At 31.7% G+C, this 27,711-nt stretch overlaps 1 protein-coding gene across 2 annotated transcripts in view; it reads left to right on the plus strand.

Moving 5' to 3' along the window:
- Phf14 (PHD finger protein 14) overlaps positions 1-27,711 on the plus strand; it is a 186,574-nt gene that overhangs the window by 123,576 nt on the left and 35,287 nt on the right. Inside the window, exon 17 of one of the 2 annotated variants that reach the window (XM_027926462.2) lies at positions 19,856-19,973. In XM_027926462.2, the coding sequence (XP_027782263.1) occupies positions 19,856-19,973 (118 nt within the window). Of the gene's footprint in view, positions 1-11,219; positions 11,508-19,855; positions 19,974-27,711 lie in introns of those variants that run through there. The other variant, XM_027926463.2, reaches the window with a different exon arrangement.

Below are 27,711 nucleotides of genomic sequence, written 5' to 3' on the forward strand. Positions count from 1 at the left end.
CAGAGAAAACATTCGGCATTTGGTTTTTTGCTATTTTGTTTTTAAGCTTTATTTTGCCAACCAAAATATCTGTGATTACAAGTAATTCTTACTTTTGCTTAGTTAGATATCAACTGAGCTATCTCTATGAGTAGTGAAATAGTTTTTTTAATTTATTTTTACCCCCCTTAAATTTTTTTGTTTTTTAATATTTGACTTTGTTTCCATACCTTTTTCTTGGTGTTATCATCATACCAACTGAACTTGTTCTACTTTAATGCTCTTTAAAGTTTAGTTCTTAAACGTTAGGCTACATTCAAGTCACTGGAAAGACTTGTTGAACTGTTTCGGCAGTTCTGCAGTAATGACCAAAAAATTCTTTTTTTAACAGTTTCCTAATTGATACAGATGCTGCTGGTTTGGAGACTTTGAGAACCACTGATTTTTGTAGGAAGCCATTTAGGCCAGTGTTTGTATTCCCTCTTAGATTTCACCTTTCTTTCTATGCTTTCAGTGCTGAGAAAGGCCTACTCTACTCTCTTTCATTTATCTTTCCTTTTTCCTCTCTGCAGTATTATAGTGTTTCTCAGCTTGTTTAGATGCATACAAATCACCTGTAGAAGGTATTGCCAAAACAAACAAATAAACAAAGAACAACAACAACACCATGCAACCAAGAAGAAGAAGAACCAAGAACAAATTAAATCATATCAAAACAAAACAAATGAGCCTGGGGGGTTTCAACGGTTCGGACAACTGTGGCTTTTTAAAGCTTCACAGATAGTAGGTACTATCAAGTATTACTTCTATCAGTTCTCTCTATGCTCTTGGATTCTCCCTTTACTGATGTTAAGTTCTAGTTGTTTTGGGGAAAATTTTAGAAAAGTTCACTCTATTCTACAAATGATTATTGTATATTTCATAAAATAGTATTATAAAATGTTGACACAGGGGTGCTGATAAACAGAATCATTTAAACTTTGCAAGCAAAATAAAAGATCAATGAAAAAGTTTGTTTTCTCCTTATAGTGATCCTTGAACTAGATTGGTAATAGCAATGCTCTAGACAGTGCAAAATGTTGCAATATCTGAGGGACTCATGAGACCATCAGTTATTATTTAAGACATCTGTTTTTGCTATAGTCAGAATGTGTGATACAAACCTGCTCAGCAAATGTAGCTTCCAGGTTTAGATTGTAAATATCTAATTTCTCTTTTAACTCATGAGTTATTTAGAAATGTGGGATTTTTTCAAAAAATATTTGAGATACTTTTCCATATATTTTTTCTGATAATGATTTCTTCTTTAATTTCATTATGATCAGAGAACATATTCCAATATCTCTGTCATCCCTGACTTTGTTCTGTAGATTGCTTTTTTCTTGACTGCAGTCCTTTACTTTTACCTTCCTGTCTTCCTGTTCTTCCTCCCTTTTTACTTCCTTCCTTTCCTCCTCCCCTCCCTTCATTCCTCCATCCATCCATTTCCCCTTCTTTCTTCTTTATTCATTTTGTGTGTCTCATAATTTTGGATTGAAATTCTGGACATCAGAAGTTGAACATCAGAGTATTTATACCTGCTCTTTTTTTATGCTGTTAGCTTGTAGAGTAAATTCAGGCCAGAGTTGAATTGGGCTTGTAAATTTTCTATTACCCTGCTTACCTGAAGTGTACCAGGCACTTCAAATTTCTCTACTGTTACCTGTGCTTATGCTTGAGGTTACAGTGCCAAAGGTGGGTTTTTTGGGGGGTCGGGGGTTGGGGCAGGGTGTGGGTACTGGGGATTGAACTCAGGCACTATACTACTGATCCACATTCCCAGCCCTATTTTGTATTTTATATAGAGACAGGGTCTTACTGAGTTGCTTAGATCCTCACCATTGCTGAACTCAGCCTCACGGGCCTGATTACTCTGGGATTACAGGCGTGGGCCATCTCACCCAGCACCAAGTTGTTTTTTTTTTTGTCAGTAGTTTTACTCTGTCTTAGATTTTACCTTTCTCTGTATACTGGTAGTACTGAGAAAACTGTACTCTACTCATTACTCTCTGCTAGAGGTAGATTGCAAACATTTGATGATCAGTGCTTGCTTGGTAGTTCTCAGTTTTCCTTGTTCAAACTCAGCCTTGAGACTCCAGAGAACCAAAACTTGTATTTTAATCAGCTTTTTTTTTTTTTTTTTGCCACTCTGACCAAAAAGACCTTACAAGAACAATTTTAGAGGAGTAAAAATTTATTTGGCATTCATGGTTGAAAGGTTCTTAGTCCATAGGCAGCTGACTGCATTACTTTGGGCCTGAGGTAAGAAAGAACATTATGGTGGAGGAGTGTGGAGGAGGAAAGCAACTCAAGACATGGGAATCAGGAAGCAGAGAGAACTCCACTCACCAGGGACAAAATATAAACCCCAAAAGGCACACCCCAGTGACATAGCTCCTCTAGGCTAAACCCTACCTGCCAACAGTTACCACCCAGTTAATGTATATCAGTGGATTAACGCACTGATTAGGTTAAGGCTGTAATAATTCGATCATTTCACCTCTGAAAAAATTCTTGCATTGTCTAATGCAAGAGCTTTTGAGCAATACCTTATATTTAAACCATAACAGCTTGCTTTCTGAATGTGAGGCTTTTTTTTTTTTTTTTTTAATGATTTAGCCTGTTTTTTTTTCCTTGTGTGTTTGGCAGATCTTGTGTAGGAATTTCTTCCCTACCCTCAGTGGTAGAAGGCCTTTGAACATATAGATGAATGGATAGGGAAACTTTGGTATATACACAGAATGAAACATTACTCAGCATTAAAAGAGAATAAAATCATGGCATTTGCAGGTAAATGGATGGAGTTGGAGAATATAGTGCTAAGTGAAGTAAGCCAATCCCAAAAAAGCAAATGCTGAATGTTTTCTTTGATATGAGGTTGTTGACTCATAATGGTGATTGTGGGGTGGGGAGCTTGGGGGGAATGGAGGAACTTTAGATGGGGCAAAGTGGTAGGAATGATGGTGGAATGAGTTAGACATCATTACCCTAAGTACATGTATGAAGACACGAATGGTGTGAAAATACTTTGTGTACAATCAATGACTTGAAAACTTGGGCTCTATAAGTGTAATATGAAATGAATTGCATTCTGCCATCGTGTATAACAAATTAGAATAAATTTAATAAAAATACCTATTATAATAAATTGGTTAAAAAAAGACTTAACTGATATACATACAGCTATGGCTGTAGGACAGAACATAACATGGACAAGTGTCTGTTGTTTTGACTTTCATTACTTGAATTTCTTTCTTAAAATGTATTTTATTTAAAAAAAAAGATATGTATGTTAGTCAGCTTTCCTTTACTGTGACCAGAATACCTGACGAGAAGAAGTTAGGGGAGAAAAACTTTCTTTAATTTGGGCTTACAGTTTCAGAAGTGCAGTCCATGGTTAGCTGGTTCTGTTGCTCTGGGCCTGAAGTGAGGCAGAACATCATGGCAGAATAGTACAGTGGAAGAAAGCTGCTCAGCTCATGGGAGCAAGGGAAGGAGAGAGAGGGAGAGAGAGAGAGAACACGCGTGACCAAGCGAGCTGGGTGCCAGGAACAGTATATAATCCTCAAGGATGTGCCACTAGCAAACTACTTCCTTCCGTCACACCATCTGTTACAGTTACCACCCAGTAGTTCATTCAGATTATTAATCCATAAAATAAATTAATCTGCTGATGAGGTTACAGTTCTCATCATTGCTTAAAAGCCCCACCTCTGAACCTTCCAGCATTGGGGATCTTGCTCAAAATGTGAGATTTTCATGTGACATTGAAGATCTAGATCATATCAGGATAGGTATTATTTCCTGGGACTAGTACTGCTTCCTGTCACTCCTTTAAGAGCAGAGGATTTATTTCCTCGTCTCTTGCTTCTCCACAGTGAGATTTTTCTGTGCACTGTGTGGCAGTGGGGTTATAGCCTTTATAGCATCTATTTATTAAGGGAGAAGTATCTAGCTGAGGCTTTGTATCTTTCCCAGTATGATGACTATTCCCGTTCTCCAGTCCTATACCAGCAGACCTGCACTTTTTCAAATCTCCTCCTTTGCCTAATGTTTTTCTCGAGTAGCTGATTAAGGTATGTATTGGTTTTCTATAACTTCTGTGACAAGTCACCATAAAATTTGTGGCTTCAAATAGCACACATTTTTTCTCTTACAATTCTGGAGGACAAAAGTCCCAAATCAGTTTCACTTGATAAAGATGTCAGAAGGGCTGGTTCCTTCTAGAGTAGTTTTTTGTATGTTTGTTTTTGTTTTTTATCCTGTCACCTTTGAAACTGGAGAATGATCTGTTTTCAGTAGTTCTGTAATCAAGGGAACTGTTTGTGCCTGTGTGTAAAATATCAGTGTTTGAATTCTGTTTTAGAATGCCACCTAAGGTTTAGCCTTTACCAGTGAGCATCCCCAAAGAGGTTCATATTTTTGTCAGAGTGCTAACTTTCTAAGATATGTTGCTAATAAGAAGGTCTTCCTTAATAAGAGGATTTTCCTAGTAATGCAAAATCCATTTTGTTGCTCCTATTTTGCTCAGTATATGCATGCATTAACATTTGCATGTAACTTTAATTGGGATTAGAGCCCTCTGGTGCCACCCATCTTTCCTATAAAGAAGATAAAGATTTTACATTATTACTTTTCATCAGTAACTTCTCTCAATTACTTTTTATTGGGAGAGGGGATGCCAGAGATTGAACTCAGGGGCACTTGACCACTGAACCACATCCTCATCCCTTTTTGTATTTTATTTAGAGACAGGGTCTCACTGAGTTGCTAGCACCTCGATTTTGCTGAGGCTGGCTTTGAACTTGTAGTCCTTCTGCCTCAGCCTCCCAAGCTACTGGGATTATAGGCTTGCGCTACCATGCCCACCTCAATTACAGTTCCATTCACTCATATCTTAAAAGTTTTTGAATGCTCATAAAGACATTACAGTTCCATTTCATAATAGAAATAGAATTGGATCCAATTTTCTAGTTTATATGTAGATATTTCATATAACATGTAGCTTCTAACCTTGGGCAGAACTCAACAGCTCCTTAATATGTCCTACAGACTCTATTTGGTTGTTGCATTGCCTTGAAGGAGCAAATTATATCACAGGTTTGAGAAGTAAACCTGTATCTAAGAATGGTTCAGATATGTGAAGTTTTGCAACCATTTTAAATGAATTTAATATGACATTCTTGTAAAGGTAGCCATGGTAGTTAATAGGAATTTACCTAGGAGGTGAAGTCTCTTCTTGGGTTTATAATTTATGCTGACATTTTTGTCCAGGTATTTTCTGGAATACTGACTTATCATCATGCTACTAAAAAAAAATCTTCATCTTCACATTATTTCAGCCAGTTCGTTCGTTTTCATATTGGCACCTATTTATTTCATTGATGGTATTTGCCCCAACAATAGAAGACCTCAAACTTTTCAATCTGTTTTATTGATACTTCCATATCATGGCTATGGAATACTATTATGACACCCAGAAGAGATAATGTTTTAGCAACAGAAGCTGTTAATAGATTCAAAGTGGCTTTTGAAAGCAACCTGGCACCTATATTTTTATATGTATTAATAGCTGAATTTCCTGGATTTCTAAATTACTACTTCGAATTATCATTAGGCATAGTAGATTTATTATTTTTCCCAGTTTAATTTCTTGGCAAATTAGAAATTCAGGGCTAGAAAGAATATAAGATATTGAGTTGTAAAAAATACATAACCTAACTTCTGAAACGCTTCATAATATCTTAATATCCCATATTGTTCTTCAGCTGTTGTTTTAATACTTTCCCTTACCAAGGATGCATAATGCTAGACTAAGAATAACAAAATCCGTATACTAATGATAATATACTTCTCAGAAAGTTCATCGCTTCACATTCATCGCCTGTATCCATTTTATCCAACTCACTAATCTATTCAGTATCCTTGCACTGAATAAGAATCAATGAAGTATGAACACTTCCAAATCATAGCCTGTTTGTCCCTTCATCTGTTTCTATGTGTCTTCTTCACGAGGGATCCCTGAGATATCAGAGGGCTCATGGAGTGAAAATGAACCCTTTAGCATTTAAATTTTAAAGGAATTTTGTGCACATGTTTAGGGAGGAGTCTACGAAAATCTGTGTTTTACTTGCTCTCAATTTTTTACATAAATCTAAAATTATCCTAAAAATAAAGTCTTAGTTTTAAAAATATCTAAAGGACAGTGAGTAGAAATTTAGTTGTTTTTTTTTTTTTCAAGTTTTATTCACTATAAAAATATACCTACAAAAAATACAAAAATATAAAGATAAAGTTTAGGTCACCTAGAATCATAGAGATATTTGGGCAGTAAGTTTCCACTATAACATTTCTTGATATTCATTCTCTCCCTTTCCCATTTTTCTAGTTTCCTTGAGACCTTTCTCAATGGCCAGTCTTCATTCTCCACTACATTACTCCGTCTGCCTCAGCTGCTTTTCATTACTGCTGCTTTTTATGTTTATTTCTAGTTTGTCTTTAAGTTCCGTGGTTCTACTGTATGTATTCATCCAATCTCTCGGTCTATCTCTTGCCTAATTAAATGGCCAGAACTTGAACTCCAATCTGAAGAAAGTCTGCTACATCTTCACTAGTGTCCAGGTCCTTTCCTCCCCTTCCTAACTCCCCCTGTGACCTGTTGTTCTGCACTTCATTATGTAAAATCCATTATTCTAGGGCTGTCTTTAATGTTGACTGCACTATTTTGTGCAACAGAGGCTTTGTAGCACAGAGCAGTATAAAATTTAAAGTTATATCACTTTGTATCATTGTTCTTAAAAGTTACTCGGACATCTTCTACCAAGAGTGTTTCCTTTTTGCCGTAGACCTTGTTTTATGAAAAGTGATTTAAGCTAAATATCTGCAAAATTGAAATGGTGCTTAGTTGCTTATTATAAAAAGATTATATTATAAAAAGGAATTAGAAAACACCTGGTTTTCCGTGAATGAAACTTTACTTAAAAGTGTTTTTTCCTGGTTACTTTTTTTTTGAGATGAGACTCACTGCATTGTCCTGGCTGTTTTTTTTTTGGGGGGGGGATTGTTGTTGTTGTTGGTTGGGGGGGTTAAAAGTGCTTTTTAAGGAATCATTCTATTAGTAAAGATTGAAGAAGAGATATTTAGTTTTCACAATACTCATATTTAGATAATGTAGTCCAGCTGCCGCCTTTTCTTATTAAAATTATATTTTGATAAAACTTGGATATATATAGTGGAGTATCACTCAGCCATAATATATACAGTGGAGTATTACTCAGCCATAATTAGTCAGCCATGAATGAGTGACATTTGGCAGTAAATAGATGGAGTTGGAGACTATCATGCTAAGTGAAATAAGCCAGTCCCAAAAAAGTCAAAGGTTGAATGTTTTCTCTGATATGTGAATGCTAATCCAAAGTGGAGGGGCTAAAAAAATAGAAGATCATTGGAGTAGACAAGTGGGAATGAAGGGAAGGGAGGAGGCATGGGATAGGGAATGACAGTGGAATAAATCTGACCTAACTTTCCTATGTACACATATGAATATACCACAGTGAATTTCGCCATCATATACATCCGTAAGACACTAATTAAAAAAAACAAAACTGTAAGTAAATAGCAGAAAATCAGTAAAGTAGAGGGAAGGGAACAAGAAGAGGGAGGAAGGGAGGGAAAGGGAAAGTACTGGGGACAGAATTAGAACAAATTATATTTGATGCTTTTATAATTATGTCAAAACAAATCCTATTGTCCTATATAACTGAAAGGAATCATAAAAATAAAAATTAAAATGCTTATTTTGTATATTTTTCTCCTATCATTAAGTTGATTTGATAATTTTGTGATATGTGGAATGACTGATCTGCCTCATGTGTGTACTAGTTACTGTGTGACATTTTTGATTTTAAATTCTACTTTAAAATATTAAACCTTTAAGTAACTTTGTATGATTCACAGATATTTTTGTTATGTGCTATTAATATTTGAATTTTAAAAATTTCTCTTTATTTTTTAAATAAATGCAGTATAGACACATAATATATATTTAAAGAACAGAAGCATGAAGTTGTTATACATTACATAGTGAAGTGTGGTATTTCTGGGTTATTCAGTTTTAGAGTACGTAAACATAAGTTCAAGTATATGTGAAATGAAATCTTTCTTGTTTCACTCATTTATTTTTTATTAAAGTTTATTTTTGAAATTTTTTTTCTATTTTTCATTGCAGTGTGTTAATATTGTTAGCTTATACAAAAAAAGATTATTTCTTGCCTAAATTAGTGATTACATTAATCATTTGATAAGACTGAGACTCTTACTATAGTTTCACTACTCACTAGTGAAGTAGTGGACCTTGAATTAAGTGATTTCTAAAGTTGTTTTCTCATCTATAAAACGAAGATATTGAGCCTCATTTTTTCTTAAATTTTATAACTTTTATAACTCAAGAGACTCCAAAATAAACAATACACAGTTGTGAAAAGGAAACCAAAGTGTGTAATCTCACCATTCATCTGATGCTTGAATTGTCTTCCTGGCGTCCCTACTAAGCCAGAGGGGACAAACTTATGTTGGAGGCAGAGGTGTCAAGTCCCTTTCCATTGGAGGCAGTTTTGTTCAAAAATGTGTTTCTTTTTCCAAGTAAGCTAATAGTTTCCCTTAAAAATTTCAACCCTTGGAGTCACACATAACAAGGATAATCGAACTTTTAGTACTAGAAGACAACTATATTGTCTTCTGGTTTTTCTTTCTTTCATTTTTTTTAAAATTAAGCATCTTATTTTATCTTATAACAAGGTTTTGATTTATATTGGTTTTGTATTGGTTTGGACTTATGAAATAAACAATGTTAATGAAATAAGAGGTAAAATGAATTTGTAAATAAAATTGGATACAAATTTTGGAGTTGATGATGATTTTGGTTATCTAGGGGATAATGTATAAAAATCTGTATTTTTTTAACAATTGTAATTAAACAACAGAGAAATGTTATTTTTGGACTGACATTATAAAAATGTTAATATTAGATTGTCACTAGGTTTCAGACTCTCCAAATATATTATTTCATTTCATTCTTGTCAACAGTCTAATTAGGTATGCATATCTCCATTTTAGATATAAAGTAACCGAGGTATAGAGATACTAAGCAATAGAAATTATTCCAATTATATATTAAAATCACATTACACAAGTTGTTATATATTAAAATGCAATTTCTTTCCTGTCACAAAAATACTACGATATTGTTTGACAAAGCTACTGGCCTTCACATTAGTTGTCAAGATTTATTGAGGGCTTCTTATATTCCAGTCATTATATCAGTGCATTTCATTTTTTATCTCATTTAATCGTCACAACAACCCTGTAATGTTGCATATTAAAAAAAAAACTTGTAAGAGATAGATACTGATTTAATTTATATTTTATGGGTAAGGAAAAGAAAAAGATTTTCACAACTAGAATGTGATAGAACTGCAGATAAAATCTAGGCTATCTTGATGGTAGAGCTCATACAGTGATTAGGTATGCTTCCTCATTACTACGCTACTTTGACACATTTGACTTTCTTGGGGCAAAAGTAGATAGCTGGAATTTTCCTCTTGGCCTGCAATTCCAGCTATGCAGGTGAAGAATTCATTGATAGTTACTGGTGTGTGCATTACTGAAGTGCTTTGGAAGTATTTGTCTTTTTTCTATCGTATTTTTTAAAGTTAGCTTATTATTAGGTACATTTGAAATAAATACAAAGCTAACTTCATTTTTTATTTAAAATATTGCACCATCTTTTGTCCTCAGAAAATAGGAGCCAAGACAAGTCATACCACTTATCTTGACATTAAGAAAGATTTGGAATATTAATTGAAATTTAAGATGGAATAGCATTAGCAATAGCTCTTTAGTTTTCTCAAACTTCAACTTGGATTTAACTGAGGTTTAAAGTAGATTTCCACAATATCTAATGTCTCTATATTAAACTTTAAATGAAAGTCAAATATAAATAAAATTTTTCAGTTGTCTGCTCCTCTCCATTATTTGTGCATGTAATTAAGAGTTAATTGCACTTCTGTTATTAATGATATGGTTGCTTCCTCTTGCATTATGCTTTTCCAGTGGTGCTTAGCCTTCAGAAAATCACTTGTCAAAATATCAGATTAAGAATGTGCTCAAAGCTTTTTGCTTAGAGACTGAAGCAATGAGAAAAGTTAGCATGTATCACTTTACATGCTAACAGTTCTTTCTGCTATTTCTCATACGTTGATAAATACAGCATTTCTTTGAAAACTGTGTTTCACATTATATTCTTTTTTCTTATACAGTTTTGTTTTCGCTTTCTTTGGAGGTTATTCTGTTTAGAGTGGTAGCTCTCCTCAGTAGTGCTTTATTTGTCTGTGTGCCACTTTTCACTTTCTTTTTCTCAGCAGAACTTAGAAGCATTAAACACATCTTTCTAATAGTTAAATATAAAAAAGGAACCTTTTTCTATGATTTACTACTTGGCAATTTCACCTCATCTACACAGATCTAAATATATGAAAGAAATGACAAATTCTTATATTTACCACAGTCAAAAAATGTTAATTCTGATCACTAAGTTCTTATAATTTCTCCCCTGAATATAAAAACACAAAGGTAGTAAATAATGGTAGCCCAATATTTCTAATAAAGTCTTAGAAAAGAAGGCAGTGTAGACACAGGGGATAAAAATCACTTTGAAAATTTCCTCCCTAAGACTACTTGAGTATAACTAGGCCAGTAACATACTGATTAGGTTTATTTGTTTTCAGCACAATTGCATGCTTTCTCAGGCATTGTTAAAATTGCTGTATTTGGTGAAAATAATAGCAAACTGATATTTGTCAAAAAAACTTATTGATCAAATATATGTTTCTTTTTATAAATACAAGTACTTCATCTTTTTCCACTTTTTAAATTTTAGTAAATTAGGTTTATTTTGAAAATAAAAAATAATAATAATACAAGAGGAGGCAACTCATTGTTTCCAAAGATAAAAAAGTTCAGTTATAACCAATGAGAACTTACACAAGATCATGGCATTTAGGTTTAGGTTATCTATATCTTTGGATCAGATCATATGTTATTTGAATCTACTGTGGTGTTATTAGTATGTTTCTTAAGACGTAGTACAGAGCTGCTATGATCTTTAAATGTTAATGTTCTTTTCTTATCACTTTACTGTGTAGATACCCTTCATGAGACCCAACTCTGCCACAGCTCATCCTCGGAGGCAATCCTGGAAACCTCTTTTATAAGTGTGATTTTAAAAATGTGGATAAAACTCTCAATAGAGTACATAAAATAAAGGAGAACAGCTATCTTGTCCTTTCCATAAGCTTATCACTGCAAAAAGTTGCCTTTGCTTGTCAGGTTTGAATAGAATGTAATTGATTGGTTTGTTACTTGGACTGACAAGGCAGTTAATTTGCCTGTGTGGATTTTTTTCCTTTTCTCTCTCTCTCTCTCTCTCTCTCTCTCTCTCTCTCTCTCTCTCTCTCTCTCTCTCTCTTTTTGCACTAATCAGAAATATTCGATATGTGCATTGTTGAAAAACATTGGATAAATGTCTTGTCAGAATTGTCCTATTAAGTAAATGTCTTTCCCTCTTGCTTCTTTGGCAAATGATGATACACAGTGTTTGGACTCACTGAAGAGTTACAGAAGCCTGTGGGACTTAAATGCAATATGTTCTCCCTGTTGTTGAACAATACCAATAACAAGCAAGAAAGACAATGCTTTCTATTAGTCCGCTAATCTGCTTCATCCAATCTAATACTTACATTCATATGCAAAATACTGTTGCACTGGGGAACAACTATAGACTCTTATATTAAACATTATTTCTATTTATAATATTCAGCAAAAGTGAAAGACTTGTGAAGCATATGACATTCTATTTTTGACTCATTAGTCCTAATGTGAAAGTACTAATATTATTAGCATGAATTTTTACAACTTTAGATTTTAAGCTCATGAACAAAAATATGTCTGTGGGTCTGTAGGTAATTTTTTTAAATACCCAAATTTATTTGGTCCTTATTGTTTAATATGAACTTTCTGTGTTCAGGATAACTTAATATTTTTCAACCTTTAATATGACATTATGAAATAAGGAGGGAAATACAAAGCTTGTTGACTGTACAACCTGCCAGCTGAAAGATCTTCAACAACTGTATCTTTCCAGAGGTTTACAGATTTAAAATTTGATCTTCAACTTTTAATGATCCAGTTTTAAGCCAACGACAGAAATATGTTGAATATTCCACCACTCAATCTTGAACTGAATTAGAAGAGACTTTTGCTGAAATCGAAGTGCACATATACACATAAATTGTCAACATATCTCTTGGAATTTCCTGATATATAAGTGTGATTTTGGACTTCTTTTCTGGTATAGTGGCAAAGGAAAATAGTTTAAATTTTAGGAGTAGAATAGGCAGTGTTATAGATATTCCAATCCAAGTGTAAGTATAAAGTTGCTATATGCTAGTAATTTATAGTTATAGGAATCATGATTGAATAAAATGTTAACTAAAAATAAAATGTGTATGAAATTACATATAAACAGATTATATTGAAAGACCTCATAACATTGAAGGAAATGTTAATAATCTTTTGGAAAACGCATAGGCTTTTTTTTTTCTTTTAAGAATAAGAAAAGACTATCACTTAATACTTAAGTTTAAGAAAAAGTTGGTAATTATTACTATTGCTGACTTCCATCTGATTTTAAGAAACAGGAAAGATTACCATGTTCTAAATGAACTATGCTAATATATTTGGCCCTTGCTGTCTTTTAAAATATGGTAAGATAATACTAATGATTATTTTGTTTATTTATTTGCTTATTTTTTGAGAAATCATTACTTGTTGTGGTTTTGGTGTCACTGTTAATCAAAATTCCTTTCACTTTAGTTTTAATTAAAATACTCTGAAATTGTCATTCTTCATCTTTCAATTTTCAATAATGGATATTATTTTCTATGTTTGATGCTAACCCTAAGAACTTCATCATGTTACAAATATAAGCTACATAATACATAATATGAGAGGTTGTATAAAAGTGTAGAAGAACTTTGGAAGGTAGTGGAAAAAATATTTTCTCATAATAATCTCTTAAACATTCATATATTTGTAGTACAAAATTAACCCCTCTCTGTAAATGGTCCAATTGCAGTTCAAAGGAAGAATTTAATGTGTATTGAGGATTAATGGTTAATCTTTCACTAATATATGTTAGAGAAAGTGAGAAATCAGGTAAATGACCATTATTTGCCACAGAAAAGCGAAAGAAAGAAGCACTGAAATATTGGGAAGAAAATAAATGTTCTGAAACACAAGAATGCTTAGTAATTAATACTAGTGCTTCTCAGACTTTGTTATCATGCATCAGTATCAAGAAGGATTTGTTGGAACTCAGTTGGTTCCTTTTTTCTCCTCTTGGCCTTCTCTCTCCACCTACGCTTTTCTCTGTCTCCCTGGAGTTTCTAAGTAGATTTGGTATTAGGCCTGAAAACTCAAATTTGTAACAAGTTCCCAGGTGATGGTGATTTTAACTTGTCAGGGACACCACTTTGAGAACCAGTCATACATTTTTAAAAAATCATTATATTGTGCTCAACATTGATTAATTATGGCTTTAAATGTTTATTATACACTGGAAACAGCACTGTTTTATACACAAGGAATGAAGGAGCTTTTTTTTTCACAATTACTAATTCTTTTCATTTTAAAAAAATTTGAAATTAGGATCATGTTTAAACACAAAAACAAAATTTAGCCTTCCAAGTTTAGAAATCATATTTATTCTTCATTTATTATTATTGTCATTTGTATGTTTATTGAATTTTATACTTATGATATTATGATTGCTGAACAGTAGATAATATTTACTTTCATTATTCCATATCCCTGTTTATATCCTATTACTTAAAAAACCCATTCTTTAAATATTTAAAGTTCTTCTTTGATGAAATTCACCAGTGTTTTTTACTTAATTCACAACATGAGACTATTTCATGAGTGTTTCACCAAAATCTATTCAAGAAATTCAGAATAGCAGAGTGTTTATATTCTTCAAAAGATTTTTAAATTTTGTGAAATTGTTTTTGACAATTGAAACTTGAGACAACTTAGAATTACATGTTTTATGGAGGCAGAATTTTTTTCCTACCCACCTGAATCAGCACTTTGTAAATTTATACCATTAAGGATTGTGATCGGAAATGGGTATGCTGTACAAATACTTCCTTCTAAAACTGTAGGCCTCTTTCTCTTAGTGCTCACTTTAAGGTGTTTCTGTTAGGCCTGCCAATAAGATTCACTGCTGTTCAGGTACATAAGATTTAATGAAATTGGATGCTCAGGCTGGGCTTTGTAAATAAAATGAGATTGTCCCCTAGCCATTATCTCATTTATCTGATTTACATTATAAAACTAGGATCTACACTATTGATTAGAGCATAATTAGTTAATTATAAATAGGGAAATACAAAGTTATGTGGAGCTTTTACACAGCAGGTTGTACTGCTAAAAATTTTCCAAGGGCATGAGCAGATGGAGATCAGTTTATTAAAGAACAAAGCGGACATTTCAGGTATGGAAATGTGTAATCATTCTCTCATGCTATGAAAAGATACTTGACCTTATTGCATATTTTTATATCAATTGTTGTGTTTCACGTTTTTTTTTTCATTTCATTTTTAATCTTGTAACCTGGCTGGTACACATTTCAATAACTGAATTGATACCATTATTTAGCTATGAAATAAGGATTTTGATTTGGATAATTTTCCAAATACTATTTCAATGAATTAACTTTTATGTGTCAAGAATATTTTCTTTTTATTTCTTACTACCCATTGATCCATTATTGTCTATGATAGAAGTCTCTAGTGGCATTAATGAAATAGGTTTAATTCTTACACATTAGTTTGTTATTTGTGAAACATTACTAAAAAGACAGTTTCCAATTATTTTATATAATTATAAAATTAGGTGATTTGCACTAAAATAGTAAGTTATAAGGAATAAAATATTGTATTTATTGATATTAAATGTTATTCTGATATTGTTATTCTATACTGGAGAATTTTGTTCCAAGTCTATATTGTTTTAAAAGTGATTTAATGGGCCACAATACATTTGTTCTGCATTTATTAAGATCTGTAGTAGAGATAATTGGTCACTGTTCAATGAAGAAATCCATCACTACTGGTTAATAGATTTGTGTGTGTGAGCTGCTAAAGAGGTTTTTATTTAAGTAATGCTAATATCTAAGACAAATGTTTAAAATTTTTCTTGTATGAATTTTTACATAAACATAATGAAAAAAATCAGAAAATTCAATTCATCAATTCTCTTTTTTTTAAGTGAACAGGTGTAATAGTGTCCATTTTCAGCATTGTTTTTTTCTTTAGCTTTATATAGATTAAATAAAATGTTCCATTGATGTGAAAAAATAGCTATGATTATCAAGATGAGCTTGATCATAAGAAATGCGCATCTCTTTTTTAAGTTTGCACTATGGATTTTGTTTCTTCTTGAAATTTAGGTTATCATGTAGCTATAAATTATTTGCATAGAAGGTACACTTGTTTTAGTTTTTGAAAAGTTATTACTTAGTTTACTTCCCTAATGAACTTACCAAATGGAAGTAAAGGGAATTAAACCCTTTCAAAGACTGGCCGAAAGCCTATATCAAGGAAAGAAGTGAATCACTTCTTTCTTTTCACTTTTTGTGTATTTGTCAGTAGTCAGTAAGTATCTGATTAATACATAGCACATATGAAGATAAATCACTTTCTTCCTCTTCCTTGTCTAGGGTGCTATCTTATTCATATGCTAAGTAAGTATTTTAAATACATGTAAAACAGTGTTTATTTGGTCACTGCTTTTTGTTGAATCAGTGTGTAACAGATCATATGAAACTGCTGTATTATTTATGTCTAAAGCCAATATGAATCTAATATTAGGAAGTTGTCTTTAGTAAAAATCAAATTAAAAATCCAGTTTTATTTTATCTTGTAAGTGGAATTCATTTTACTACATTTAAAATTTTAATTTTAGAATGTCCCATAGTGTTAATGTGCACAGTATGCACTAGAGGCTTTAAAGATTGTTCTTAAAGTGTCCAGTTTGCATTTTATTTAGAAAATCCAGAGTTTTTCTATAGGTTAGTTTTATATTCTCTTTTAGTATGTTAAGACATTCTCTTCCTATTTCATAATGTGCTATTGGTATATTATAATCATTTTTTATCATATAGACATTGTGTTGTTTAATAAAGTATATTGTGTTCTATAACTATGCTTTTGTGGGTCAATGAATCCTTGCAAACTTTTAAAAAGGCTTTATTTACTGTTTTGATAAATACATGCTATAGTATATGCTACAGTTAATGTGTTTTCAAATATATTTTAGAAGTAGAGACCACAAGTAAAATTGATCAATAACTACTTTAATTCTGTTACAGCTTTTAAGTAGATTATTACAGATTTGTATGTAAGAATTCTGGTTTTTAAGCTTTTAAACTGACCAGAATTTGTTAGCTAACAAGATTTGATAAAGATTACAGAGTGGTATATGTTTGTGTGAAGTAAACAATCCACTATTTTGATCATCTGCATTGTTCTTTGATTTCCAGGGTCCTTAATGGTATCTCTTATATTTATATATCTATGGTATATTAATTCTTACAGATTCTGCTAAAGTTCACTTCTGTAATTTAGAAAATTATTGTTCCCAGCACTTAAAGCTATGGATTTTATTTTCAATTTAATATTCTAGGGTAGAAACAGCTAAAATTTTTCTGCCTTGAAATAATTTTAGAAATCTCTACAAAGAGCTTATATTACTGTATTTATTTGCTTATCAACAAAGCTGTTGACTTAAGGATTAGTTTATTCGCCCCCTCCTTGGATTGTGGGAGTTATTAAGAATATTAACCACTCTTTTTTACTGTTTAGTCTTGGAGTTGCAGTTTTTACTTATACTACAACTATGGTGAATGAGCTAGAATTTTAGAGTACTTCCCTATCATCCTTAATTCTCTGGAAGCATGAAAATACAATAAGGTTCTACATATCAACCAAGTCATTCTGAAAGGTGTGCTAATAAAGGAATCAGTTGGTGAGGATTAGGTCATTTTTAGATGGAATATACTTCAGATTACCTTCTGACAGAGCTTGCAAATAGAACATTTCTTTTCCCTTTTTTTATTTGTTCTTGAGCTGATTTTATAAGTAATTGAAGCCAACGACATATTGGAGCCATATCAATGTTCTTAATTTTTTAAGTGGAAATTCATAGCTATGCCAACAAAAATCACCTTTGTACATGAAGGAGATAATGAATCCTGTCTGATTCCCTCTTACATTCACCACGTATTTGCCTTGAGTTGTGCACTGGAAATAACTTGTAAATTGATAGTTTTAAAGCAAATATGCAGTAATTAGATTGTAATTTGATGTAAATTAGGGCAGTATTAATACTGTAACTCTCCATCTGACAAGAACTAGGATTCTTATCAGTCTGAACTGTATGGAACATTGCCCAGCAACATGAAATTAAGGAAAAAAAGACTATAGTCAATAACTAAAGTTTAGTGTGTGTGCTTAATTCAGTAGAAGTTGTCACTTTGATATCTTGTTACTGTCATTTTCATAGTCTTAATAGTTTTAGTGGTCTGGTTCCCAAATCAACAAGTTAGTATTGGGAAAAATTATGCTTAGACAAATACAGTGATAATAGGAACCAGGGCCTGTTGTTTTTCAAGCAAGTGAGGACCCTGAAGATCTGGAAAAGTTGAACATAAGAATTAAAACAAGATAGCAGAGTAATGGTGTTCACTCCTAGTATAAGAAGCTGACACAGTTAGAAATGCAACAGCATTTGTTACTTACACTCATGCCCCTAAGATGATAGAGATAAACCATATTTAATATAGTCCCTTGATGATGAAAATAATTGTGATTTCTCTTTAAATTTCCCATCAGATTAGTGAACTGTTAGTTTCATGTTTGATTCATTCTGACCTCAGTTGTATAGAAATTTCAACCTTATAAATTCAGAAACACTTATATATACTCTGAAGGTTTCTATACCCATATATTTAATGTAATTGAAATGTTTAGCTGTTGAAAAATGAATAAGTTATATTGAGAAAGAACATGAAATTGTGTGGGTTTGCCATTTAATCTCCTTATTTTACATTGAAAGTTAGCTGTATACTATTTTTTTCTAATACCAGAACAACAGCTATTTGACATATTTGACTCCTTTTAAATTAATTGTTGTATGGTTTATTTGTAATATTGGCATAGTAAATAAAGTACTTAGTACTATTTGATTTTTATTCTAGCTAGAATTACAGTAAATATTTTTTCAAGTTCATATTTTGATTCTACAGGGTTTTAGAAAAACATGTATGTTTACTTTGTTCATTAGGAAAATGCAGAGAAAAAAGTGTATAAACTTATGATGTTATCTGTTTTAAACTTCTTTATACCCAAATAACTTATCTAGCTTCCTTGCCTATTCTGAAACTCTTGATTCCCCAAATGGGTCTTTAGGAGTTGTGTGTGTGTGTGTGTGTGTGTGTGTGTGTGTGTGTTGCATGATATGAAATATTTACTTAAACTAGGGATTTATAGCTTCCTTTATTGTGATGATTTCTTAAAGTCAATTGTTTTTCTTCTGTGGTTTTTAAGAGTAGCTCCTTCTTGTAATTTTGTACTTTACTCAAGTCATAAATATTTTATAAAATTTTCCCCTGGTTTCTTAGTTGTGGATCCCCTGGCTTTTCATTTCTTAAATCAGGAAGAGATAAGAGAGAATCTGACAGATTTGTTGACAAAGTATTATTTTTTAATTTTTAAAAGAAAGCACAAAGAAAATGAGGACTGTAATTCATTCTATAAGATGAATACATCTTTGTTATTTGTTGTTAAATTTTGGTCTTGTTATTCCAAGTGATGCAAAATTCTTACAAAACACTGAAATAATACAGATTTTTCTTCATTGTCAGCAGGATGAGATTGTCTGAAACGAAGAATAGGTATGATAGTTTTTTTAGATTTTGTACATCATAGGTGACAAGACACTATCAAAACATTTGTTAATAAGTTTTAAAATGTACTAGGTAAATACTTTGAGAAACCAAATGTACTGAAAAAGTGACAGATAATTTTGAGAGAATAATATTAAATTCTTAAAGTGATTTTTTTTCTTCTTTGTATACTTAAAAATTCTATTATTTGACCCATAAAGATTATTTTTAATTGTTGTAGATTGTACTAGCATGCTATAAATTTTATAAGGTTCATTTACAGTCCACTTTAACAGAGAATCAGAAAAGAGGTGTAAATTGTGTAGCATTGATCGCAGCCTGTAGAGTTCTAAAAGACAATGTATTATTGAATTCATAACCTTGAATTATATGTATCTTTTATTAGTAAATGTTTTTTAAACTATCTAATGGACAAATGATGAATTATTTTAAGTTCAAAACAAAAATTGTTATGATTGTTAGTTTTGAGCACCTATAATTTATATACATTTATTCATATGCTCTTAACATTTCTGCTGTCATAATGTTCTAAATGATATTTGTTTTGTAAATTCTATTAATGTTGCCTATTTTTCCTAAAACATTTATTTCAGGTTTAGTTTGCCTTTGTCATGTATATTATTTAATAATCTAATGAGCAAAGGATAGAATTAACAATGTTAAAGTTGGTATATATAATAGTTTATTTTTCTGTCTTTGAAACAGTTGGTTTTCATATTATTTAGATATCCCATAAATCTGTTTACCCTGCAGGTGTGATGAATGCAGACTGTGTTACCATTTTGGATGTTTGGATCCTCCTTTGAAAAAGTCTCCTAAACAAACAGGCTATGGATGGATATGTCAGGAATGTGATTCTTCATCTTCTAAGGTACGGGGGGCGGGTGGGGGGGCACCTATAAGAGAAAGTACTGTTTTCCTTCATTTTGACAGCTTTTCAATATCATACCTTTAGCTTCCTGACATTATAAAGAACTGAAATGTGAGGGATTAGCATTTTAATCTAATTTATAGTAAGAATATATTATTGTGTAATTTTATTGCCCTTAAGTTAAGGAAATTAACAACTTTACTAAATGATGTAAATTTCCTTGGTGGCATTTTTTTTTTTTGTATTCTCTGTATTACTCCAACATATTAAATAGGCTTCTAGTAGCCCCAAAAAGTAACTCTTTGCTAATTTGCCACATGGAAGGAATGGCAGGAAATATTGAGTCATAAGAAATTATGTTAGCCAACAGACCAACAGACCAGCCATTAAAATTGAATTTATTTTATTAATAGTTTCATTTTAAAATATAGTAAATATGTTATGAATGTTTTATAAGGTCTGTTCATTAAAACAAAACAAAACAAAATATCCTGTTTTTTGTATCCTAAATCTTATTTCTGGTATTTCTTGTAGTTGAATAGAAAGGATGAAATTTCAATAATGTCTAGTAGTTTATCCTCTAAAATAGACTGAAATTATTTCCTTAGGATATCAACATTTTAACCTTAAATTCTGGTAACCTGTAGTTTAAGATTATTGTGTTTGTTTTAAGTTTGTCAATGAATAACTATACTATACTCTTACTGCTTTGACTCATTTGACATAGATCTTGAATACATTTGAATGATGACACTCTGGTCAATTGTGAACTAATCAAATTGTTCTTAAGAAAAGACAATGGAAATTAAATGGCTATTGTTAATATGAACATCAAACTTTTCTTCAGTGCCACTTAATGAATAATGAATGTTTCTGTCCCAATAAATTAAAATCAGTATGGAATTCCTGTCAGATTGTGGAATCAAACTGTTCATTTTCTCAGTATTTAAAATAATTTGCTTCAGCTTATTTTTTTTAAAGCTGCAAAAAATCATCTGGTTATAGGAAAGCAAAATTTTTTAATAACCTGAATTTATTAAAAATTCTATGTATTTGTATAATGATATTAAAAGATAACGTTCTATATATTTTATTTAATAATAAATCATGCTGCCCAAGACTGGGCAATATGCAATAGCAAGAATTAAGACCCAGATTAAAGAAAACAACTTTTGTTGTTATAGTTGTGGTTGCTGGGGATTGAACCCAGGGGTACTCTGTCACTGATCTACATTCCCAGTCCTTTTTTTAGATTTTATTTTGAGACAGGGTTTCATTAAGTTGTCCAGATAGCCTTGAACTTGTATCTTCTTATCTCAAACTGCCATCCCAGGCATGCACCATCAAACCCAACAAGAAGGAGCATATTTAATATCAGAAAGTTTCATGGCAAAATTAGAAATGCATTCCAGAAGTTGTATTGTATTTAAATGAGAAAAATAATGAAATACTGTAGATTTTAAATAGTTGTCTTTTGGGACTCTGTAGTGTAATGTAGTCTTTCTCAAAGTGTATTTTGTTTGGTGTTCCCATCTACCCCAAACAAACAAGTTAAGAAAATAATTTTTTCTCTTTTATAAATATATGCATTTGCATGTTTTTAGAAAATTCTATCTGACTGAAAATATATAGCATTAAGTGCAAAGGGTAGCTTTCTTAAGTTATGTTGTAATTTCGTTACTGAGAATGGAAAGTTAACAGGGCATACTTCTTATTTTTGGAGAGTACCTACATTCTATACATGCCAGGGGGCAGATACCCATTGAATAAGGATTTGTGTTTATTTTCTTCTACTAGCTAATGTGTCTTTGGCAATCTACTTGGAAAGCACTTTGTTAGAAAATGGGCATTTTATTTGCTGTACCCAGTTTGACCTGTGGTCCACTATCAGTTGTAAATAACTTAATATTTTCAAAATTTTATTCAAATATTCTGTCTAATTTTTAGAATATCAGAGAAGTTTACTATAAGGACTTTAGCAATGAAATGGATTTATATTTTTACCACACCAAAATGACTGTAATTCTACTTTTCAATAAAATCTTCAGCTTAATGTAATACTTAAGCAGAAATTTAAGGAGACAGGTTATTCCTTTGAATATTAATGTTACATTAATTTTGTTTTCCTACTTTTAAAGACCAGCAGGTTGTAAATTTTTGTTTGTATTTTCTCTTGAAACAATATTTGCTAGTGTTAAGTCCTATGGAGATAGCATTCATAGATAATGTTATGATTTATAATTCAATTCAATGGATTGCTTCAAAAACTTTTAAATTTAAAAATTTGTATATTGTTAACATCCAAGTGAAGAAAATTACTATCATCTTAGGGCCTAAAAGAAACATAGAATGAAAGTTAACATACTTTTCTTATTTTTTATTTTGCTCAGTTGCCTTGATGAAATATTATTTGTTAGGTAATATGGGTCTATTTGCTATGATAATATATGTTAATGATATGAAAAGCTAAGGGAAAAAATACCAATTGCTATTAGAATGGAAGTGAACTAGTTGCCAACAAACTTTGATGGGGCAAGTGAATGTAAAATCATTATATATATACAGATATATATATCTGTAACTTCCTTTCTTTGTGGGAATAAGACTTGCTCAACAAGTCTTATTATAAAATTTTGACTCCTATGTAGAAATTATATTGTAAATATCAAACAATATGGTTGAATGTTTGACTGAAAATACATCACTCTTTAAACAATATTTAACTGTTAACATTTTGTCCAATTTCTGTGGGGAGTCCTAAAATGTTGTTGCAAACACTCAGCAGTATTCCTCTTAGTTATATATGACTTTATCTTTCAAGTAACAGGTTTCTTTCCTGTGGACTTTATGAGAACAGAATTTTTTCTGTCAAGGATAACACTGATTAATAATAGTTTACCTAAAAGTGGAATGATTCTACCAAACCCTTGAAGTATGACATGTTAGTACTCTCTTTGCCTCTTCAACTCTTCATAAGTCTAGGTAATTTTAGGTTTAATGAAAATTCGCTAGATAATGGACATGGACATGGACACACATGGAGATCCATTAATGTGTACAGCATATATAGAGAAACACATTAGAACTCATATATAAACCTGTCTTCTCTCATAGGTCTGCTTCAAATCATGTAAGGTAGCAGCCAATGCAGTATACTTGTATTCAATGGAACTAGTCCATTGCTCCTGATCACCATACATTAGGGGATTTTCTCCCCTGCTCTTTACAGCATTGTAAAAATTCTGTTATTAATGAATGCTGTGTATCTGGAAAATCAGTGTTTTTATTTCTTCTTCCTTCACATCATCTGTCCCCTGTTTTTTCCTCCATCTCTACCTTCATCCATTCATCCAGGCCATATATGTAGAATCATCCTCATGCCTCACCTATCATTATCTCACATACCATGTTATTTCCTAATCCTGTAAAAGTTTTATTTTCCTTCTCTAGTCTAGTCTTAGCTACTCACCCCCACCTGCCCTTCTGTCTTGATTGAGTGCCTCACTGTTTCTCCTATTACATTTTTAGAAGCTATCTAAATAGGTCTGCCAGACTCATTCATCTTTGATCCAGTCTCTTCACTAGAGGCCTCCAAATGAAGTATTACGCAAAGTAATATTAAATTAACTTAATTCTGTTTAACATCCCACTTTAATTTCCATATCTGGGTAAGTTTAATAATGTTTTAGTACTTAAGAATGGGTATAAAAACGTGACATTTATGTATTTACGTGGAGTACATAATTAATGTGTTTCCTATTAGTAAATAGTATATTTAGTAAATATCCTGTACTGTATTGCTATCAGAGTAATCATTCTGAAATTATAATTGTTACCTCTATGTTAAATCTAACAGTATTTTTTCCTGCTAAATATCCAGAATATAACTAACAAAATCAAGAAATTTACCTTGGTACATTATTATTAGCTAATCCTCAGATTTCATTCAAGCTTTGCTATTCATTCATCCTTTGTGACAAAAGGATTTTGCTATTATGTCCTTTGTGGCAAAAAGATTCAGTATGGAATCATACATTGGATTTAGTTTTCATGCTTTTCTAGTCCCTAATCTAGACAGTTCCTTAATTTTTCCTTAACTTGTGTTTCTTTAGAAAATTATAGAACAGTTACTTTGTAGAATGCCTTTCACTTTGCATTTTTCTGATGTTGTGATTGGATTCATTTTATGCATCTTTGATGAGACTACTTCAAGCAATGCTGTTTGCATTATATATATGATGTTGATTGGAAACGATGATGTTAACTTTAATTACTTGATTAAGTTGTTTGCTAGTCTTCTGTATTCACTTACTCTTTCTAATTAGTAAGTAATTTGTGGGAAAAAACCTTGGAAGTTTGTAAACATTTTATTCTTTATTAAATTCTGTTTTCCCCCCATGGGTTATAGAAGTTATTATTATTGTTCACTTTGATGTTCCAATTGTCCCAGATTTGACTGACGAAAGAATGCTACTTCAATGTAACTTCTGGGTCCTTTGTACATGATTCCACCAATCTTTGAGAACTTTGTTATTAAAGGTATTTCTGGCTTGACTTATAATTCCTCCCTATCCCCACTTTTGGAATCAGCTGTTTCTCCAAGGAACCCTGTTTGTTTTTTTATTTTTTAAATACCATAATTTTCTTTGTTTATTTTTATGTGGTGCTGAGGATCGAACCCAGGGCCTCACATGTGATAGGGGAGTGAGTGCTCTACCACTGAGCCACAACCCCAGCGCCCCCATCCCCCACCCCACCCTGTTTGCTTTTAATGGAGAATGGTTTTAGAAACAAAATCTGATGTGCCCATTGTTATTGGGACAATGTTCTTCTTGATTCTTCTTGGTAGACAGACCTAAGGACTAGATGTTTATACATATACATATACACATTTAGATATATACTTTTATAGATATTGAAAAACATTCCATTTTTCTCCTTTTGCATCTTTGTAATTCCGTTTCTGTCAGGAAAAAAAAAAAAAAAGAAACTGGCTCCTGTTGTCTTCACTATGTATTCTTAGATGATAACTCCCTTCACAAGGAAACAGTGTCTTGTTACATTCTACCCCTAGCCCACGTGGACATCTATTTTGTTTATGTTCTGACGACTTTTTGATTGAAAAGTTCAGAAAGAGGATAGATAACATTTGTATTTTTATAACTGTCTGTAGGTGATTTTAAAAGCAGTCAGGAACATGAACCATTATTATACTTGCTTTATAAAATCTTTAGTTAACAGAGTTTTGAAGCTAAAAATTAACTCTTTGGAATTTTGAAACAAATATACACAATGTATATTTATCTAAGATAACTTTTAACAAATTGGCATTTTAAAATTATATTGTGTATTTTCATAAGATGTAAAATAGATTTTATATTGTATTTTTTAAAAATAGGGCATAGTTCACTACTCAGTCTTTTTGAGGCTATACTTGATATAGATCCCCACAGCTTGTGTCTGCTGAAACATTCAAAATGCAGATAACTTGTCTTGAAATGGTTAAGTGAACATGTATAAATATTTTTTTAAAGTGTTTTCTCAAGTCAAGTGTATTCACTGGTGCCACTGAAGATTTAAATATATGTCAGGTACTTTACAATGACTGTGCCAGATACTATTCTAGCTTTTCATCCTGTTTAAGCTCTGTTTTGTGAGAAGCCATCAAATAAACACGACAGGTCATTACTTGACTACTACAAAGTGAGCTGTCTTATTTTGGAGACTTCTATTTGGTTTTCTTATTTGATCTTTCTAGCCACATCTTGAGCAGTAATAAATTGTAAATTCATATGCATAGAAATCTCTTCTGAATCTCTTATTGAAGACTTTCTGGAACTACAAATGCAGACATACCAGCTGAGGCAAGTGCTATTTCTTGATAATCATTTGTATTAGAAATCTCTGAGTAACACCAATATAATTTTTAAAATTTTCTTTTACTTTCCACATTTCTTCCTTGAGCAAGTAGAATTCTACAACTCTTAGGTCAAAATAATATGTGTATATTTATTTTCAAATAAAATGGTCATTGAGAATTATGTCTCTTTAAGAACTGAGCAGACAATCTCTCCAAGGAGTATCTTGCCACAATACATTAAACAAGCACATTTAATTGAACCTGGTAATATTGGAAATTGAATGTCTTGAGTTTTATGTATTGTGAAGATTTATGAAAAATATAAAATTAAAGTGAATTATCCTTTAAAGTTCTTTTAAATTTGAAGCATATAACTGACCCATAAAAATAACTTTTTAATATTTTAACTATTCATTTGACCTTTGGGATTTTATGTGACATTAGGTTGAATTTGAAGTTTCTGAATTGAGCATAGTTGACAGAGAAATCATTTGCAGGTAAAACTTATACCCTTTAACCATCTAAATTCACTACTTACCTAGCATTTGTATAACAAGCCTTACAGCTTACAAAAACATGCTTTCCTGAGCTTCACTAACTTTGATTTGCCTTTTCATTGATAGAGGTACGTAAAAATCTGGAAAAAACATTCTTTGTACCATTTCTTACATTAGAATCCCATAAAATAAATCTTTTTACTAAAAAGTCTAAGAATTAAAGCTGAAGTGGTTATCCTCAGTCATGGCTATGGTCTTGTACTTAAGCTTTAGATTTCCTGCTTGCTGTTGGAAATTACACAGAATTTCAGTCGATCTTCTAGTCAAGGCTCTGGTACTAATTCAGAATGTTGTAAGTTGCTCTGACATTTTCCCTGGGAGGTAAAATTGTATAAAAGTCTTTTATTATTTCTAAAACAGATAAATTTCTGTTTTAGAGATTATTTCTAAAACAAATAAATTTAGTAAAGATGGTCCTAGTCTAAGGTTTAGGAAAATGGATGTGGAAGATGGTACAACTCAAGGTCCTTTCCTCAAATTCAGTGAAATAAGTATAAGGGAGGTGCCACCTGACAGTTATGGATGATTTGTGTAGACTCAGCAGAAACTAATCTGTTGAACTTTGAGGGAGGTGAGGGAAAGGGAGCTAAAAATGATTGGAGGCAGGGAGTGAGTTAGGCACTTAGCACTATATTTTAGCTGAATCAAATCTTACTCTTTAATGTTTGTCCTAAGTTGTGATGTTTGTAAATGTATATTATTTAAGAAACTAAAGCCATCTATATTCTGTTTCTCTACAAAGATAGTTTTAAGAATATTCTGATTTGTCAGTGTCAGCCACTTTGTGTACATACAGTAATATTTTTGTTATCTTTTTTCCCCCCCAATGTCAGTATTCTTCTGCAGTAAAAATTTCTCTTATTTGAGAACTGTGGCTTGTTTATACTATACTATATATGAAGTACAATGCAATTTAGACCCATTTGGTTTACTTCTTTTGCTGACAATTTTTGTGTTAATTCTTTGATTTAATTAAAGAGTATGAAATTATTATCTTACTTATAAAAAGTTAAAAAATGATTCTACCTCATTGACAGACAAAGGTCCTTGTATGTACACATGTATTTCCACATGTGACTGGTTCAGCCATCTTCTTGTGACTCCTGACTACTGTAAGTTTTTGTAGGTTCAATATATTGCTCTTCTTTTTTCCCCCTTCGACTATATTCAAATGCTAAATCCAATCTCAGATCATCTAAGATACAACTTATTTTAATGTTTTCTCTGAAGGTTTCTTAAAGATTTATGTTGTAGTATTATACCTTCATTGAAGTTAAGTTGGTTTTTTGTTAAATGTACCTTCAATAATGGCTACAAATGA

Source organism: Marmota flaviventris, chromosome 1 (assembly GCF_047511675.1).
Source record: "Marmota flaviventris isolate mMarFla1 chromosome 1, mMarFla1.hap1, whole genome shotgun sequence".
NCBI lineage: Eukaryota > Metazoa > Chordata > Mammalia > Rodentia > Sciuridae > Marmota > Marmota flaviventris.